We start from the raw sequence: 17,507 nt of genomic DNA, 5'->3' as shown, positions 1-17,507 counted from the left end.
TTACCATTAGCCCTGTACTTTGCCTTCTGGTTACTCCTACCAAAGTGCATCACCTCACACTTGTCTGCATTAAACTCCATTTGCCACCTCTCAGCCCAGCTCTGCAGCTTATCTATGTCTCTCTGCAACATACAGCATCCTTCGTCACTATCCACAACTCCACTGATCTTAGTGCCGTCTGCAAATTTACTAACCCATCCTTCTACGCCCTCATCCAGGTCATTTATAAAAATGACAAACAGCAGTGGACCCAACACCGACCCTTGCAGTACACCACTTGTAACTGGTCTCCAGGATGAACATTTCCCATCAACTACCACCCTGTCTTCTTTCAGCAAGCCAATTTCATATCCAAACTGCTATATCTCCCACAATCCCATTCCTCCGCATTTTGTACAATAGCCTACTGTGGGGAACCTTATCGAATGCCTTGCTGAAATCCATATACACCACACCAACCGGTTTACTCTCATCCACCTGTTTGGTCACCTTCTCAAAGAACTCAATAAGGTTTGTGAGGCACGACCTTCCCTTCACAAAACCGTGCTGACTTTCCCTAATCTATCCATAACCTGTAGTTTACAGCAATTAAGGCACAGATTCAGGTACTTTTTAAAAAGAGCTTAGGGTCTCTCTCCCCACTATCAACCAAGGATAGGCAATACATGTTGGCCCATCCAGTGTCACCCACATCGCACGACTGAATAAAAACAGTGAAAAATACATCATAAGGAACTATAAGCTTCCCATTGTTTAGCAACAAATAGTATGAAATGAGCAGAAAACAGGGAGAAAGAATTAAGACTCTGGTCTAGGTTTACTTTTTCTGCGTAGGATCCCTGCCCTAATCTTACCCTTCTTTGTCCCATTCCTCCTCCCCAATCTTGTCTTCTGTTTTCCACTTTCTCCTGCTCCATGTATAGAAAGGAGATAAAATTCAAAGGATTAAGGATTCAGTTGCAGTGAACTGATGAAATTCTTAATAGTTAATTGTGGTTACTTGTTAAGTCCTTTTACTGGGTTCTTGGTAAAGGATGTGGTTGTGCTGACGGGCAGGTTAACAAAATCATCCTGATGAAATTCACCCACAAGGAACTAAAAGTAATAAGCATTTCTCAACCATGTTATTAAAATAAATTAAACCCATGAGATTAGTAGTCTAGTAAAATTTGGCAAGCACACCACTGGCTGAGAAAGTGAACAGTCAATAACATAAAAGCAATTCATCAAAATCACTGACTGACTCATGTTGAACAGTTTCATCTGGAACCATTTCACACCGTCTCATATTGCAAAGCCAGAGCAATGCTTTGTGATTCTTAGACTAAATCATTCCAGTCACTTCAACAATGTCCCCAATTCCACTTACAAAATAATAAAGTTACTGCCAATTTCCGAAAACCCACAATTTCTAAGCCCTTAACTGCTTTCTATCTTATATATAATCACAGATGTGTGGAGGAGAAAATCTGCCAGCATTTACAATCAAAGTGAATATCAGTGACTGCTGCTACGAGAGTAAGTGCATGTATCTAGTTTAAAGCCACAAATGGAGAATGCGAATTTCGGTGAAGTGTCAGAGGTCAACTAGGTATCCAAAATCAGTATCTCAGAAAGTAACCATGCCTGCTGCAGGGAAAGAGAATAGAGTGAATATAAAATGACACTGTTTTGTCTTTGAGTAAACTACTTAAAACAAAACACACCAGGTGCTACCTGTGGATGCACAAGGAAATATCAAACCAATCCCTAGTAAAATAATGAATTTTTTCCACACCAGGAATCTCATACTCCACAGTCCATCTCTCAAGTTTATAGACATGTCTGGACTGGAGGATGAGCAGGAAGAAATCTCAATTTTGAGTCTTTTGCTGTTCAGCTTCCCTGGATGTCAACAGTTAAGAGAACATGGAACATTCACCACAGCCAAACCTCAAAAGAAAGGGAGGGGAGAGACTGGGGGGGCATTGCCAACGACATATTAAACCAACCCCAGGCTGATGAATGAAATTCTCTACTCCCCTCTAATGAGTTCAGAGCAGTTTCAAGCCACAATTTTACAAACATAAAGAATTTATGGGCACAAGAAGGGGAGCCGATTTGTCAGTAAGGGTGATAATTGTCTGCTTTCTGTTAATCTACAGTTTAAGAGTTAACAGCACAAGTAAGCTTTTTTTGTTTGGCTTAAAGTTTGGTTAAAGCTCACCGGTTCAACCAGATTTTTGAGCATCATCTGGAGGTATAGCAGTACACCTGCAAGGCTGAGAATTATCTCAATAGCACATTTTTAGATATGGAGAGTCTGTAGTTTAAGGAAATACAGTCAGAGGATAGTAGCCATCAGTCAGAAGAACACAGGCAGGCAGACAGTCAAATAAAAAAGCATTCAAGAGTAGCTTTTCTGGAGAGTGCAGCTAGAGTCCAAATGTACAAGGCGGGGAAGAGAAAACAACAGCAATGTGGATCGAAGACTCAATTGGGAGGGGTACCTTCAGACGAGTCTGCAGGCACAGATGTGACTCCAGGATGGTGACTTTCCTGCCAGGGCCTATGGTCAATGATGGCACTGAACAGCTTCAAGGCATCCTGAAGGGGGAGGGCGAACAGCCAGATATGATACACACTGGTTCCAAAGACATAGGTAGAAACGGAGGGAGCTAAGTGGTAGATTGAAAAGCAGGAGCTCAATGGTTATAATCTGTGGATTACTCCTGGTGCCACATGTTCATGACTATAGAAATAATTGGACGGAGCAGATGAATACACAGCTGAAAAACTGTCGCAGGAGGGAGGGCTATAGATTCTTGGGTCACTGGGTCTGTCCTGGGGAACATGGGACTTTTACAAGTCTGACGGGTTGCACCTGAATGGCAAGGGGACAAACATCCTTGCTGGTTAGTGCTTTTGTGGGGATTAAACTAACTTGTCGGGAGGTTGGGTTATACAGAGTGAAGGTGCAACAGGGGCAGTGGACAGACAGGTGCAGGAGAAAAGCCATGTCAGTCTGGCAGGCGGAGTGTATATGGTCGAGCAATGGCACAAGAATCATGGCAAGGTTATATGGCATTAATTTTAACACAAGGAGTCTTGTGAGTAAGGCAGATGATTTGGTGGAGCTGGTTAACACCTGGGGGTGATATCATTGCAAACACAGAGACATGTCGGAGGCAGAGGTAGTACTGGGGTAAAAACTCTTCAGGCCAGGCAGGAAAAGACTCAGATGAGGAGGAGTTTCTTCTCTGAGGGTTGAGTGTCTTTGGAACTCCTTGCCATGGACAGCAATGGGGGCAGAGTCCTTATGCACATTTAAGGCTGAGACAGGCAGATACTTGATCAGTTGGGAAATCAAAAGTTATGGGGAAAGAGCAAGAAAGTGGGCGTGAGGAATGTTGGATCAGCTATGATTCTATTGAATGTTGGAACATGCTCAAGGGGCTTAACAACCTACTCCCGTTCCTATTCCACATAGTATTACGGCTATGTTAAAGAGGTGATGGTGTTAGAATATTGATCAAGGAGTCAATTAATGCAATCAAGAAGCATGATATCAAAGAATGTTCTTCACCATAGACCAAACGGGTAGAATGTAAAAACAAAAAGAGGGAAATCACATTGCTGGAAGTGTACAGAAATGCCCCACACAGGCAGAGAGATAAAATGGCAGATATCTGGGCAAATCTTAGAAGTGTAAAAATAATAATAGTCACAGGATCATCATGGCACAGAAGGAAACTATTCAGTCCATCATGCTGCACCAGTTCTATTACCTAGTGTCAATTTCTTGCCTGTTCCCCATATTTCTGCACACCACTCACAATAAGATAATATTAAAAGTGGATTTCAATTTCCCCAACATTTACTGGGATAGAAAAAAAATGTGAAAGGCTTAGAGGGGCCGAATTCTTAAAATGTATTCAAGCTTTTCAAAGTCCCACAAGACAGTGTGGGGCCTAATTTTAGGGAACAAAACCAGGCAATTGATTGAAGTGTCAATGAGAGCATTTCAGTAATCGTAAACATAACTCTATAAACATAGAAATGCAGAAGATAAGAGCAGGAGGAGGCCATTCAGCCCTTCGTCTGCTCTGCCATTTTTCATGATCGTGGCTGATCGTCCAACTCCATAGTCTAATCCTGCTTTCTCCCCATGACCTTTGATCCCACTTGTCCCAAGCACTATATCTAGTTGCCTCTTGAATACATTCAATGTTTTGGCATCAACTACTTTCTGTGGTAATGAATTCCACGGGCCCACTACGCCTTGGGTGAAAAGAATGTAGGTTCATCTCCTTCCCAAATCATCCACCCTGGATCCTTATACTGTGACTCCTGGTTCTTGACACACCCAACATCAGGAACATCCTTCCCGCATCTACTCTGTCCAGTCCTGTTAGAATTTTATAAGATTTGAAACAGTGGTTTATTGGAAAGGACAAAGTAGGGCAAGAACCAGGAACAAAGATTCTAAAGTGGGGAAAGACAGGCTTTTAGTACGATAAGTCAGGATCTGGCCAAAGTGGACAGGGTGAGAGGGTGAAGAAATAAACCCAGGGAACCCTGGATGTGAAGGGATGTATACGGTTGATTAGGAAAACAAAAGAAATTTACAGAAGTAGTCAAGGGCTAAAAATTAAAGTTCTGAGGAAGGGTCACCGGATCCGAAACATTAACTCTTTTTTCCTTCACAGATGCTGTCAGACCTGTTGAGCTTGTCCAGCAACTTTGTTTTTGTTCCTGATTTACAGCACACGCAGTTCTTTCGGTTTTTAATTAGAGAAAGTGCAGAGAAAAAAAATTGAGACTGAAGACGGAACACGTCAGAAAACACTGTTGGGTAACAAAAGGGAAATCCAAATGTTAAGTACTACAAAATGTTAAGTATATAACGAAGATAAAAAAGCAAGAGGATAACCAGAAAAATAGGAAGACCTAGTAAGGACCAAAGTGGAGATGTGTGCATGGAACTATAAGATATAGGTATGGTTATGTTTGAGAACTTTGCATTTCTATTCACTACAGAGGATGATGTAGGTTCAGAAATCAAAGAGGGAGACTGTGGCATACAGGAAACAAATCAACATTCAGATGGAGGAGATATTAGCGGTATTAGCTGGCTTAAAATTGGGTAAACTTCCAGGGTCAGATGAGATATAGTCCAAGTTAACTTTGGAGGCAAGGGAGGATATCGTAGGGGTCCTGGCATTCATTTCCAAATGGTCTCTGGCCAATGGACTGGAAGATACATAATATGATACAGCCATTCAAGAGGTTGGCACAGATAAACAGGGAACTATACTCTAGCGAGTTTAACAACAGCAGTGGGAAAACTTGGAAAACACTGAGCAGCAGAATTAACCTCCACTTGGAGAGACAAAGATTAATTGAGGATAATTTTGTTGCGGAGAGATCTTGTCGAACAAATCTGATTTAATTTTGAGATGATGACTAGCTTTGTAGATGAGAAAAGTGCAGTGATGGAGTTTGCATGGACGTCAATAAGGCATTTGACAACGTATCCATGGGATGCAGGGTAGTTTGGCAAACTGTATCCAAAACTAGCTTAGTGGCAGGAAACAGAGGGTGCTAGATTGAAGGTTGCTTTTGTGACTGAAAGTCTGTGTCCAGTGGCATACTGCAAGCTTTGATGCTGGATTTCTTGCTATTTGCAGTGTATATTAATAACCTAGCCACAAATGTAAGAAGCTTGAACAGTAAGTTTGCAGGTGACACAAAAATGGCGGTGTGGTAATCAGCAAGGAAGAAAACATTAGGGCGCAAGACCATTCAGATAGGCAGATTAGCTGAATAATAGCAAATGGAATTTCATCTGGAAAAGTGAGAGGTTATGCATGATGAATGGCAGGACCCTGGAAGGTACAGAGAATCAGAGGGACCTTGGTGTGCATATCCACAGATTCTTGAAGGCAGTATGATGGCTAAATAAGGTGGTTAAAGGAGGCGTATGGAATACTTGCTTTTATTAGTCATGGCATCGAATACAAGAGCAGGCGGTTTATGGAAGACCTGTATATCACATTAGTTTGGCCACAGCTGAAGTACTGTGTGCAGTTCTGGTCATCACACTATAAGAAGGATGTGATTGTACAGCGAGGGCAGAGAGGAAATTCACAAGGATTTCACTCGGGCTGGAGTTTTTCAGCTATGAAGAGATGGTAGATAGACTGAAGTGTTTTTGTTAGAGCAAAGAAGGCTGAGGGGGAACCTGACTGAGGTGTTCAAAATTATAAGGGGCACACATTGACAGGAAGAAATCTTTCCCTATTGTGGAAGAATTGATAACCAGGAGGCATAGATTTAAGGTAAAAAGGAAATTTGTTTTCACACAGAGGGTGGTGGCTTTCTGGAACTCACTGTCTGAAAGGATTGTAGAGACAAAACTATCAGTAGTTTAATGGATACTTTGCTGCGAAATAGGTGAAGGTAGATAGGTGCTTGATATATCCTTTCAGTGCCATAATACTCCGTGACACTCACTTGGGGATCTTAAGTCACTAACGTACACCTCACATTAATTTTGTGCACATTCAGAGAGACTACAAGCATAGTTAATGTGGTAGCATGGAAACATCACACTTGTGCACAAGACAAATCAGTTCAGGGGATACGAATGTGAATAGAGTTTGCTGGAAACATTCAACATGTCAGACAGTATTGGACACCAGTTTGATGAAAAGTCATTGATTCGATACTAAAATATATTTCTCTCTCGACAGATACTGCTTGGCATGCTGATGGCTGAGTGTTAGTTATTGGTTATAGTCAATTATAATTAAAATATTAAGTTCACTACCCACTTGTTTAATTTCACATTGCTGCAAATCTGTGTTCAATGAACAACTCCACACCCTTTACTTTGAGTCCACAGCACAGAAGCGGCCATTTTTAACAAGTGGTCTATACAAATGTTAATACCTAGTCTTATTGCAAATTTAGAGAGTATTGCTTTAGGCCACAGATGGAATACTGTCTGCTGTTCTGAACAAATAAACAAATGAAAAAGAACAGCACAGGAACAGGCCTTTCAGCCCTCGAAGCCTATGCCGACCATCATGCCCTAATTAATGTGAACACAAACCTGCCATTTTTTGATTTGTATCTCTCTATTCCCTCCCTATTCATGTACCCATCTAGGTGCCTCTTAAATGTCTTCAATGCGCCTGCTTCCACCACCTCTTCTGGTAGTGCATTCCAGCCTGCTGCCACTCTGAGTGCAAAACTTCCCTTGCACACCTCCCTTAAACCTTACCCCTCTCACCTTGAACCTGTGTCCCCTTGCAATTGAAACTTCAACCTTGGGAAAAAGCTTCCGACTGTCCACCCTATCTATACCACCCACAATTTTGTAAGCCTCTATCAGGTCTCCTCTCAGCTACCATCATTCCAGTGAAAACAATCCTAGTCTTTTTAACCTTCCCTCATGGTCAATGTCCTGGAGACTAGCCAACATCCTGGTGAACCTTCTCTGTACTCCCTTCAAAGCTTCCACATCCTTCTGGTAGTGTGATCCATCTGAACGTTAATGTTCCTAAGGGACCTGCCATTTACGATATAATTCACACCTAAATATAATCCTCTAAAATGCATCGCTTCACATTTGTCTGGATCAAACTCCATCTGCCATTTCTGTGCCGAAGTCACCAATCTATCTATATTCTGTTGTATACTTTCACAATTGCTGGCACTATCTGCAACTCCATCAATCTTTGTGTCATCAACAAACTTGCTCAACAGACCACCCACATTTTCCTCTACATCATTCATACATACTACAAGCAACAAAGGTCCTAACACTGACCCCCGTGGAACACCACTAGTCACCGGTCTTCATTCTGAAAAACATCCTTCCACCACTACCCTCTATCTTGTCTGGCCATGCCAGTTTTGTATCCATCTGGCCAGGCCACCCCAAATCCCTTGTGGTTTTAGTTTTTGTACCGTCCTGCCTTGTTCTAATTTATCAAAAGCCTTCCTAAAATCATATAAACTACATCTACAGCCCTTCCCTCATCAATCAGCTGTTCAAAAAAATTCAATCAGGTTGGTGAGACATAACCTTCCCCAGACAAAATCATGCTGCCTGTCACTAACTAGTCCACTTTCCTCCAAATGCGCATATATCTTGTCTCTCAGTATCTTCTAGTCCCCACACTGTTGGCAGAACATCATTGCACTGGAGAGGTGCAGAAGAGAATCACCAGGATATTGCCTGGGATGAAAAGTTTCAATTATGAGGAGAAATCGGATAGACTGGGTTTATATTCCCTGAGGCAGAGGAGGCTAAAGGAGATCTGACTGAGGTATACAAAATCCTGAGAGGCTTAGGCAGGGTAGATTGTTGGAATCTTTTCCCTATGGCAAATGTGTCTAAGACCAGATAGCAAGCTTCAGTTAAGGAGGAAAAATTTTGGAACCTAATGGAAACGTCCTAGGGAAAACTGATGAACAGAGAGATCTGGGTGTTCAGGTCCATTGTTCCCTGAAGGTGATAACGCAGGTCAATAGGGCGGTCAAGAAGGCATACGGCATGCTTTCATTCATTGGGCGGGGTATTGAGTACAAGAGTTGGCAGGTCATGTTGCAGTTGTATAGGACTTTGGTTCGGCCACATTTGGAGTACTGTGTAGAGTTCTGGTCACCACATTACCAAAAGGATGTGGACGCTTTGGAGAGGGTGCAGAGGAGGTTCACCAGGATGTTGCCTGGTATGGAGGGAGCCAGCTATGAAGAGAGGTTGAGTAGATTAGGATTATTTTCATTAGAAAGACGGAGATTGAGGGGGACCTGATTGAGGTCTACAAAATCATGAGGGGTATAGACAAGGTGGATAGCAAAAAGCTTTTTCCCAGAGTCGGGGACTCAATTACTAGGGGTCATGAATTCAAAGAGAGAGGAGGAAAGTTTAAGGGAGATATGCATGGAAAGTTCTTTGCGCAGAGGGTGGTGGGTGCCTGGAACGCGTTGCCAGCAGATGTGGTGGACCCAGACACGTTAGTGTCTTTTAAGATATATCTGGACAGGTACACGGATGGGTGGGGAGCAAATGGACACACACCCTTAGAAAATAGATGATGGGTTAGACAGAGGATTTCGATCGGTGCAGGCTTGGAGGGCCGAAGGGCCTGCTCCTGTGTTGTAATTTTCTTTGTTCTTTGTTCTAAACAGTGGTAGAAATGTGGAATGTGTCACCTAAGAGGGTGGTGGAGGCAGGTACTCTCAATATTTAAGAGGCATCCAGATGAATGCTTAAAATGCCAGTGCACAGTAGTCTATGGACCTACAGGTGGTATATGAGATTAGTGTCGTTCGCTATTTGTTGGTCAGCATAGGCACAGTGAGCCAAGGGACCTGTTTCTATGCTGTATGACTCAAGATGACAGCTCAGATCGCAGTGCCTGAAGCAACTAGGCAGGGAGCTGATAGGTTTGTAATAGTGGAGGGAGGTTACACTCCATGAACGCGGTTCAGGATCAAATCAGTTGGTGTAGATTTCATTTTTGTACTTAAGAACAAAGGAATACAGGAGTTCTTGTGGCACAATGGTAGTGTCCCTACCTCTGAGTTTGGAGACTGGATTAAAGTCCCACCTGCTTTAGAGATGTGTAGAATTGTCTCTAAACTGGTTGTTTCAAAAATAACTAGAAAACAAGGAACGATTAAAGGGCTGATCTGTTATCATTCTTGACACAAATGTGAGACATTTGTTCAAGGCTGTCAGTGGGCACACAACACCTACCTCACTGGAGGTAGAAATCTGACTACAGTCCAATTAGGAAATTACAATGACAGAACGGTTAACAGACAGCACAATGTCATGCACACACCCCATTCCATTGTAACTTCCTTTTTTAACCCCAGATTGTAAGAGTTACAAGAGATCAAATATTATACCATTAACATTTTTGCAATATTCTATATAAACAAACTAACGCTCAGACATTAGAATGATTTTGAAACTTTTACCTGTGTGATCTGTAGGGATTGTGTTTTAATTTATAACAGGTTAAGTCCCAAGAAATGGTGCATTTTTTGAGTTAGTATGAACCAAGTCATTGTAAAGTAGTCTTTGAAGGAGGGTCTAGGCCCGAAACGTCAGCTTTTGTGCTCCTGAGATGCTGCTTGGCCTGTGTTCATCCAGCTTCACACTTTGTTATCTTGGATTCTCCAGCATCTGCAGTTCCCATTATCATTGTAAAGTTATACTTGAAGAGTCAATTATTGACCTATTGCATGCAATTGGAGTTTTAAGATAATGTTAGATTTAATTTTAAGCTTTTCCTGTCATTGTGATGAAATTGTTTCATTCACTGCATTAGCTAAGAAACTTAGTCAAACATACGCACATGTTCTATGAACTGCTGCCTTAAAAATGGGAGGTGAGGTAGGCAGAGGGGAGAAGGACTTTCAGCACTTTTACAACTATGATTGTCAATTCTGAAGGTTAAATTCTTTTGAAAAGGTGAAAAGATTCTCTTATTCTAACTCCCACTCTCACTCACCACAACCTTTGTCTCCCTACTTTCAGCCAATGCCCATAGTTCAAGTGGGCACCAGCAATTCAGCTAACAGATCACCTTCAAATGCATGGTGTTTGTCTATCTCTGTACCTTTGTTTTCCAAGCAGCAGATCAGAGGAGCAAGTAGAGGCTTCAGGAGATACTTATCAGCAAGTTCAGGTTGTTCCTTTACCATCGAGAGGAAAGTCATTGTTGCCACTCTCTGAAACTGACAAGCTGTCAGCTTGTCCTTGATGTGAAACAGGTCAAGAACCTAGTAAGAAGCAGAAACAGGGAAATATCAAAAACAACATCAAACTAACTGAAACAAAAACAGAAGTTGCCAGAAAAATGTCACGGATCTGGCAGAATCTGTGAAGCCTAATCAGAGTTAACATTTTGGGTCCAGTGACCCTTCCTCGGATGAACAGCATCCGCAGTTCTTTTGATTTTTATCAAACTAACTGCCTTTAGGATTCTAGAGAGAGATCAGATAATGTAGACCACAACAAGCAGTTTCACCCTGTGTACAACAGAGAATATGAGAACAGATCTTATGCTAAAAGGAGAAAAATATATTAACGTAATGAACAGTCATTCATTTCACAGGTGCTGAAACCGTGTCCAGAGCGAAAAAATGCCACTTCCAGGATGTGATTATGTACTGGCTATGTTACTGGGTACAAAGAATATGAGGAACACTTAAGAAAACATGTTCAAACCCCGCCGTGGATCATTTGACAACTTAAATTTCCTAAAGAACAATTGGGAAATAAAAGAATGACTTGCGTCCGTATAAGTGACCACAAAGCTGTTAAATTGCTTCAAAAACCCAACAGGCTGCGTTGGATCCTCCAACACTTCCACCATCTCCAATCTAACCCCACCACCAAAGACCTTCATCCCTCCCCACCCTTATCTGCTTTCCGGAGGGACCACTCTCTGTGACTCCCTCTTCCGCTCCACACTACCCCCAAGCCCCACCATGCCCGGCAGTTTTCCCTGCAACCGCAGGAAGTGCTACACCTGCCCCTACACCCTCATCCCAGGCCCCAAGAAGACTTTCCACATCAAGCAGATGTTCACCTTCATATCTACTAAAGTGGTATACTGCATCCACTGTCCCTGTTGTGGTCTCTTCTACACTGGGGAAACCAAGCGGAGGCTTGAGGGCCGCTTTGCAGAAGACCTATGCTCGGTTTGCAATAAACAACTACACCTCCCAGTTGCGAACCATTTCAACTCCTCCTCCCATTCCTCAGACGACAGGTCCATCCTGGGCCTCCTGCAGTGCCACAATGATGCTACCCGAAGGTTGCAGGAACAGCAACTCATATTCCGCTCGGGAACCCTGCAGCCCAATGGTATCGATGTGGACTTCACAAGCTTCAATATCTCCCCTCCTGCTACTGCATCCCAAAACCAGCCCAGCTCGTCCCCGCCTCCCTATCGTGCTCTTCCTCTCACCTACCCCCTCCCCCCACCTCAAGACCCACATCATCTCCTACCCGCTAACCTCATCCCTCCCCCTTGACCTGTCCGTCCTCCCTGGACTGACCTATCTCCTCCCTACATCCCCACCTACACTCACTTTTACTGGCTCCATCCCCGCTTCTTTGACCTGTCTCCTCTCCACCTATCTTCTCCTCTATCCATCTTCTATCTGCCTCCCCCACTCTCCCTATTTATTTCAGAACCCCCTTCCCCTCCCCCATTTCTGAAGGAGGGCATAGGCCCAAAACGTCAGCCTTCCTGCTTCTCGGATGCTGCTCGGCCTGCTGTTTTCCTCCAGCTCTACACCTTGTTATCAAAGGTACGCACAGCCCCATCAATACTGAAAAACTCCTTCAAAACATCTAGGGCTAGTAGCCTGGAAGTGAATCAAGGTGTGAATGTTGCTCATCAATGCACCAAGTGCAAGTGACTCACCAAAACAGATAGTCCACATTGTCACACAGACTGATCATGGAATATTCCCATTAAACTGAAGTTAGGAAAGCAATAATGAAGGACAAGCTCCGACACCAATACATCATTTCACAGTTGAAATAGCAATTTATTTCATTCTAAACACAAAGTGTAAAAGTTAACACAGGAACAAAAACAAAGTTGCTCGGAAAGCTCAGCAGGTCTGGCAGCAAGTATGAAGGGAAAAAAAACAGAGTTGTTAACATCTCGGGTCCAGTGACCCTTCCTCAGAACTGAAGGTAGCTGGGAAAACATCAGTTTATACGCAGAAAAAAGGGAGGGGCATGGGGTAGGGAGTAAATGATAGGATAGAGATAGAGAGAAGAGCAGTTGGACAGACAAAAAGTTGATGATGATCAGGCTGGGAGGTGGGGTGTGTAATGACAGGCTATCTGGTACTTGGGCCTGGTGTGTGGGGTAGGGGGCTGGGACATGGGAGAATTTAGGCCCTAAAGTTATTGAACTCAATAGAGTCCGGAGGTCTGCAGAGTCCCCAAGCAGAAAATGAGTTGTTCATCCAAATTGCGTTGAGCTTCGCTGGATCACTGCAGCAAGCCAGAGTCAGAGATGTTAGCCAGGGAAAAGGGTGGTGTGTTAATTGCAAGCAGAACATAGATGTTTGGTGAAGCTGTCACCCAGTTGACGCTTTGTTTCCCCAGCGTACAGGAGACCACATTGTGAGCAGTGAATACAGTGGATTAGATTCTGGGAAGTGCAGGTGCAGTGTTGCTTCACAGGGCCCTTGGATACTGGGGAGAGAAGGGATACATGGGCAGGTGTGGCACCTTTGCCAGTTACCAGAGAGTGTGAGTGTGAGTGTGAGTGTGAGTGTGAGTGTGAGTGTGAGTGTGAGTGTGAGTGTGAGTGTGAGTGTGAGTGTGAGTGTGAGTGTGAGTGTGAGTGTGAGTGTGAGAGTGAGAGTGTGAGAGTGAGAGAGTGAGAGAGTGAGAGAGTGAGAGAGTGAGAGAGTGAGAGAGTGAGAGTGTGAGAGTGTGAGAGTGTGAGAGTGAGAGGGGTGAAGGAGTGTGGACCAGGGTGTCTAGGAGGGAATGGTCCCTGTGGAAGGTGGACAAGGGATGGGAGGGGAGGGGAATGTGTGTCATGTGGTGGCACCTTGCTGGAGGTGATGGAAATGGCATCTGATGATCTTCTGGATGCTGGAGGGAAGAGAAGCGGTGACGTCAGAAGTGTGGGAGATGGGGCTGACCTGGTTGAGTGTCATGTCGATAACAGAGCTGGGGAACACTTGGCTGAGGAAGAAGGTGGACATTTCAGAGGCTCCCTTGTTGAAGTTGGCCTCATCTGAGCATATACGATGGAGATGAATGAACTGAGAGAATGGGATGGAGTCTTTCTAGGAAATGGTGTGTGAAGATGTATAGTTCACGTAGCTGTGGGAGTCAGTGGGTTTGTAATGGATATTAGTGGCCAGTCTATCCCCAGAAATAGAAACAGAAATGTCAAAGGAAGGGAAAGGAAGACTCAGAGATAGACCAGATGAAAGTGAGGGCAGGGTGTAAATTGGAGGCAAAATTGATTAACTTTTCCAATTCCAGACAAGAGACGGAAGCAGCTATCATCAATGTACTGGAGAAAGAGCTGTGGGGTGGGGGCCTGAATAAGACTGGAACAAGGCATGTTGCAAGTACCCCATTAAGAGACAGGTATAACCGGGGCCCACATGGGTACCCCTGGCCACCTCTCTTACCTGAAGAGAACGAGAGGAGTTAAAAGAGAAGTCGCTCAGGGTGAGGACAAGCTCAGCCAAGTGGAGGAGCATGTTGGTGGATAGGGATGGTTCAGGTCTTTGCTCCAGGATGAAGCAAAGACCTAAGATCCTCCTAGTGTGGAATGGATATGTAAAAATTAACTCTGTCCTTCTCTAAAGTGGCAGCCTGGCCTGCAGAGCGGTTCCATAATTTTCTATTTTTGGTTCAAATTTCAAAAATCTGCAATATTTTGCCAGTCTTAATTTCAAGATTCCAGTAAGTTGTTAACATGTATCCTAATTCTTTTCTATCTAGAATTGAATGCTCTCTCCATAACTACCTAAGTGAGGACTCAACACTTGTGGGTGAAACAGAACCTTCCGAGTGAAAGGAATGAGAAGGAGCAGACAGCAAATATTATTTTCTATAATGTATGTGTCAGGACCTTGCTGTCCCCAAACCCTGGGAACATACTAACCAACATTTACGTTTGGAAACTTTGTGCAGGCAATACTCCATGAGCATGAATGATATTTTCAACGTTATACTTCATGGAACAGTCTGATCCTGCCTCTTACCATATGCCAGAAATTGAACTTTCTCATGTTCTAAATATGAATAATAAACACCCAGCCCCCTCCCTTCCCTACCCTCTTCAACACACCTTCAGAAATGGAGGGAGATCTTCTATCATTGCTGTCTGGAACAGATTTATAGTCACAGAGTCCTACAGCATGGAGACAGGCTCTTCAGTCCAAACTGGTCCACACTGACCAAAACATCCAACCACATGAACCCCAATCCCTTGCACTTGACCCATATCCCTCTAAACCTTTCCTATCTATGTATTCTTCAAAATGCCCTTTAAACGTTGTTAATGTACCTGCCTCAACCACTTCCGCTGGCAGCTCATTCCATATGTGTACCACCCTCCGTGTAAAAACAAAATTGCTCCTCAGGTTCCATGTATTCTTTCCTCTCTTACCTTAAAATGATGTCCTCTGGTCATCGATTCCCCAACACTGGGAAAAAGACTGAGTGGATTTAGCCTATCCATGTCTTGCATGATCTTCTACACTTGTATGAAATTCTTAATGAGTGCTTTGCGTCGGTATTCACCAAGGAGAGGGACATGTCGGATGTTGAGGTTAGGTCAAGTCAGTAAAAGGAGGAGGGGATGTGTTGGGTATTCTAATAGGCATTAGAGTGGACAAGTCCCCAGGTCCAGAAGGGATCTATCCTAGGTTACTGAGGGAAGTGAGAGGGGAATTCGCTGGGGCCTTAACAGATAACTTTGCAGCATCCTCCAGCACAAGTGAGGTCCCAGAGGACTGGAGAATTGCTAATGTTGTTCCCTTGTTTAAGAAGGGTAGCAAGGGCAATCCAGGTAATTATAGACCGGTGAGACTGACGTCAGGGGTAGGGAAGCTGCTGGAGAAGAAACTGAGGGATAGGATCTATATACATTTGGAAGAAAATGGGCTTATTAGTGACAGGCAGCATGGCTTTGTGCAGGGAAGGTCATGTCTTACCAACGCGATACTATTCTTTGAGGAAATGACAATGTAGTTAACTCAACCACATTAGGGGCATTTAAACAGTCCTTGGATAAGCATATGGATAATGATGGGTTAGTGTAGGGGGAGGGGCTTTGATTAGTTCACAGGTTGGCGCAACGTCGAGTGCCGAAGGGCCTGTTCTGTGCTGTATTGTTCTATTCACGGAATTCAATCCAGGCAAATGCGAGGTGTGGCATTTTGGAAGATCCAATTCAAGAGCGAACTATGTGGTAAATGGAAAAGCCGTGGAGAAAATTGACGCACAGAGAGATCTGGGTGTTCAGGTGCGTTGTACCCTGAAGGTGGCAACGCAGGTCGATAGTGGTCAAGAAGGCATACGGCATGCTTTCATTCATTGGGCAGGGTATTGAGTACAAGAGCTGGCAGGTCATGTTGCAGTTGTATAGGACTTTGGTTCAGCCACACGTGGAATACTGCGTACAGTTCTGGTTTCCACATTACCAAAAAGATGTGGATGCTTTGGAGAGGATGCAGAGGAAGTTCACCAGGATGTTGCCTGGTATGGAGGGTGCTAGCTATGAAGAGAGGTTGAGTAGATTAGGATTATATACATTAGAAAGACAGACATTGAGGGGGGACCTGATTGAGGTCAACAAAATCATGCCAGGTATAGACAGGGTGGATAGCAAGAACCTTTTACCCAGTGGGGGACTCAGTTACGAGGGGTCACAATTTTAAGGTGAGAGGGGAAAAGTTTAAGGGAGAAATGCATGGAAAGTTCTTTACGCAGAAGGTAGTGGGTGCCTGGAACGTGTTGCCAGTGGAGATGGTAGAGGCAGGCATGATTGTGTCATTTAAGATGTATCTAGACAGATACACGAATAGGCAGGGTGCAGAGGGATGCCCTTAGAAAATTGACGATAGGTTTAGATAGAGGGTCTGAATCGGCGCAGGCTTGGAGGGCCAAAGGGCCTGTTCCTGTGCTGTAATTTTGTTTGTTCTATAAGATCTCCCCTCAGTCTTCTACACTTTCAATAAAAAGTCCTAGCCTAGTGAGTTTTGAGAAGATTTGTAGCTCAGGTTGAGGTTCTGGATGCAAGTTTGCTCGCTCCAGCTCAGCGAGCAAAATTACATCCAGTCTTAGCCTATCCAACCTCTCTGTATAACTCAATTCCTTGAGTCCTGCCAACATCCTTGTAAATTTCTTCTGCACTCTTTCCAGTTTAATAACATCCTTCCTACAGCAAGGTAACCAAATCTGAACACAATACTCCAAGCGTGGCCTCACCAACGTCCTGTACAACTGCAACATAACTTCCCAAATTCTGTACTCAATGCCCTGACTGATGAAGGCCAGTGTGCCAAAAGCCTTCTTCATTGCCCTATCTAACTGTGCCTCCACTTCCAGAGAACTGTGCACCTGAACTCTAAGGTGCCTCTGTTCCACTACACTCATTAAGGCCCTACCATTCACCATGAAACTCCGAACTTGATTTGACTTTCCAAAATGCAACAGCTCATACTTATCTATATTAAACTCCATTTGTCATTTCTCAGCCCACTTTCCCAACTGATCAAGATCCTGCTGCAATTTCTGACAATCTTCCTCACTGTCCACCATACCACCTGTCTGAATCCAACAGAATAAAGGACTGGATTCCAAGATGCAGGAGCACATACAATAGCTGTATGTTTATGGCACACACACACACACATATATATATGTTTAGACCATAAAACCATTAGATGTAGGAGCAGTAGACCATTCAGCCCACGGAATGCTCCACCATTCAATG

The 17,507-nt window shown here is 43.7% G+C and overlaps 1 protein-coding gene across 3 annotated transcripts in view; it reads right to left on the bottom strand.

Moving 5' to 3' along the window:
• The window catches only part of tango6 (transport and golgi organization 6 homolog (Drosophila)), a 153,796-nt gene that overhangs the window by 92,356 nt on the left and 43,933 nt on the right, over positions 1–17,507 (bottom strand). For 2 of the 3 annotated variants that reach the window (XM_059651822.1, XM_059651824.1), the window contains exons 6-7: positions 10,626–10,788; positions 855–908 (exon numbers count right to left, since the gene is read on the bottom strand). In XM_059651822.1, coding sequence (XP_059507805.1) covers positions 855–908; positions 10,626–10,788 — 217 coding nt within the window. The remainder of the gene's footprint in view (positions 1–854; positions 909–10,625; positions 10,789–17,507) is intronic. The other variant, XM_059651823.1, reaches the window with a different exon arrangement.

This window comes from Stegostoma tigrinum, chromosome 16, assembly GCF_030684315.1.
Source record: "Stegostoma tigrinum isolate sSteTig4 chromosome 16, sSteTig4.hap1, whole genome shotgun sequence".
Classification (NCBI taxonomy): Eukaryota; Metazoa; Chordata; class Chondrichthyes; order Orectolobiformes; family Stegostomatidae; genus Stegostoma; species Stegostoma tigrinum.
The sequence above is the reverse complement of the archived record's forward strand: the minus strand, read 5'-3'. Positions and strand labels throughout refer to the sequence as shown.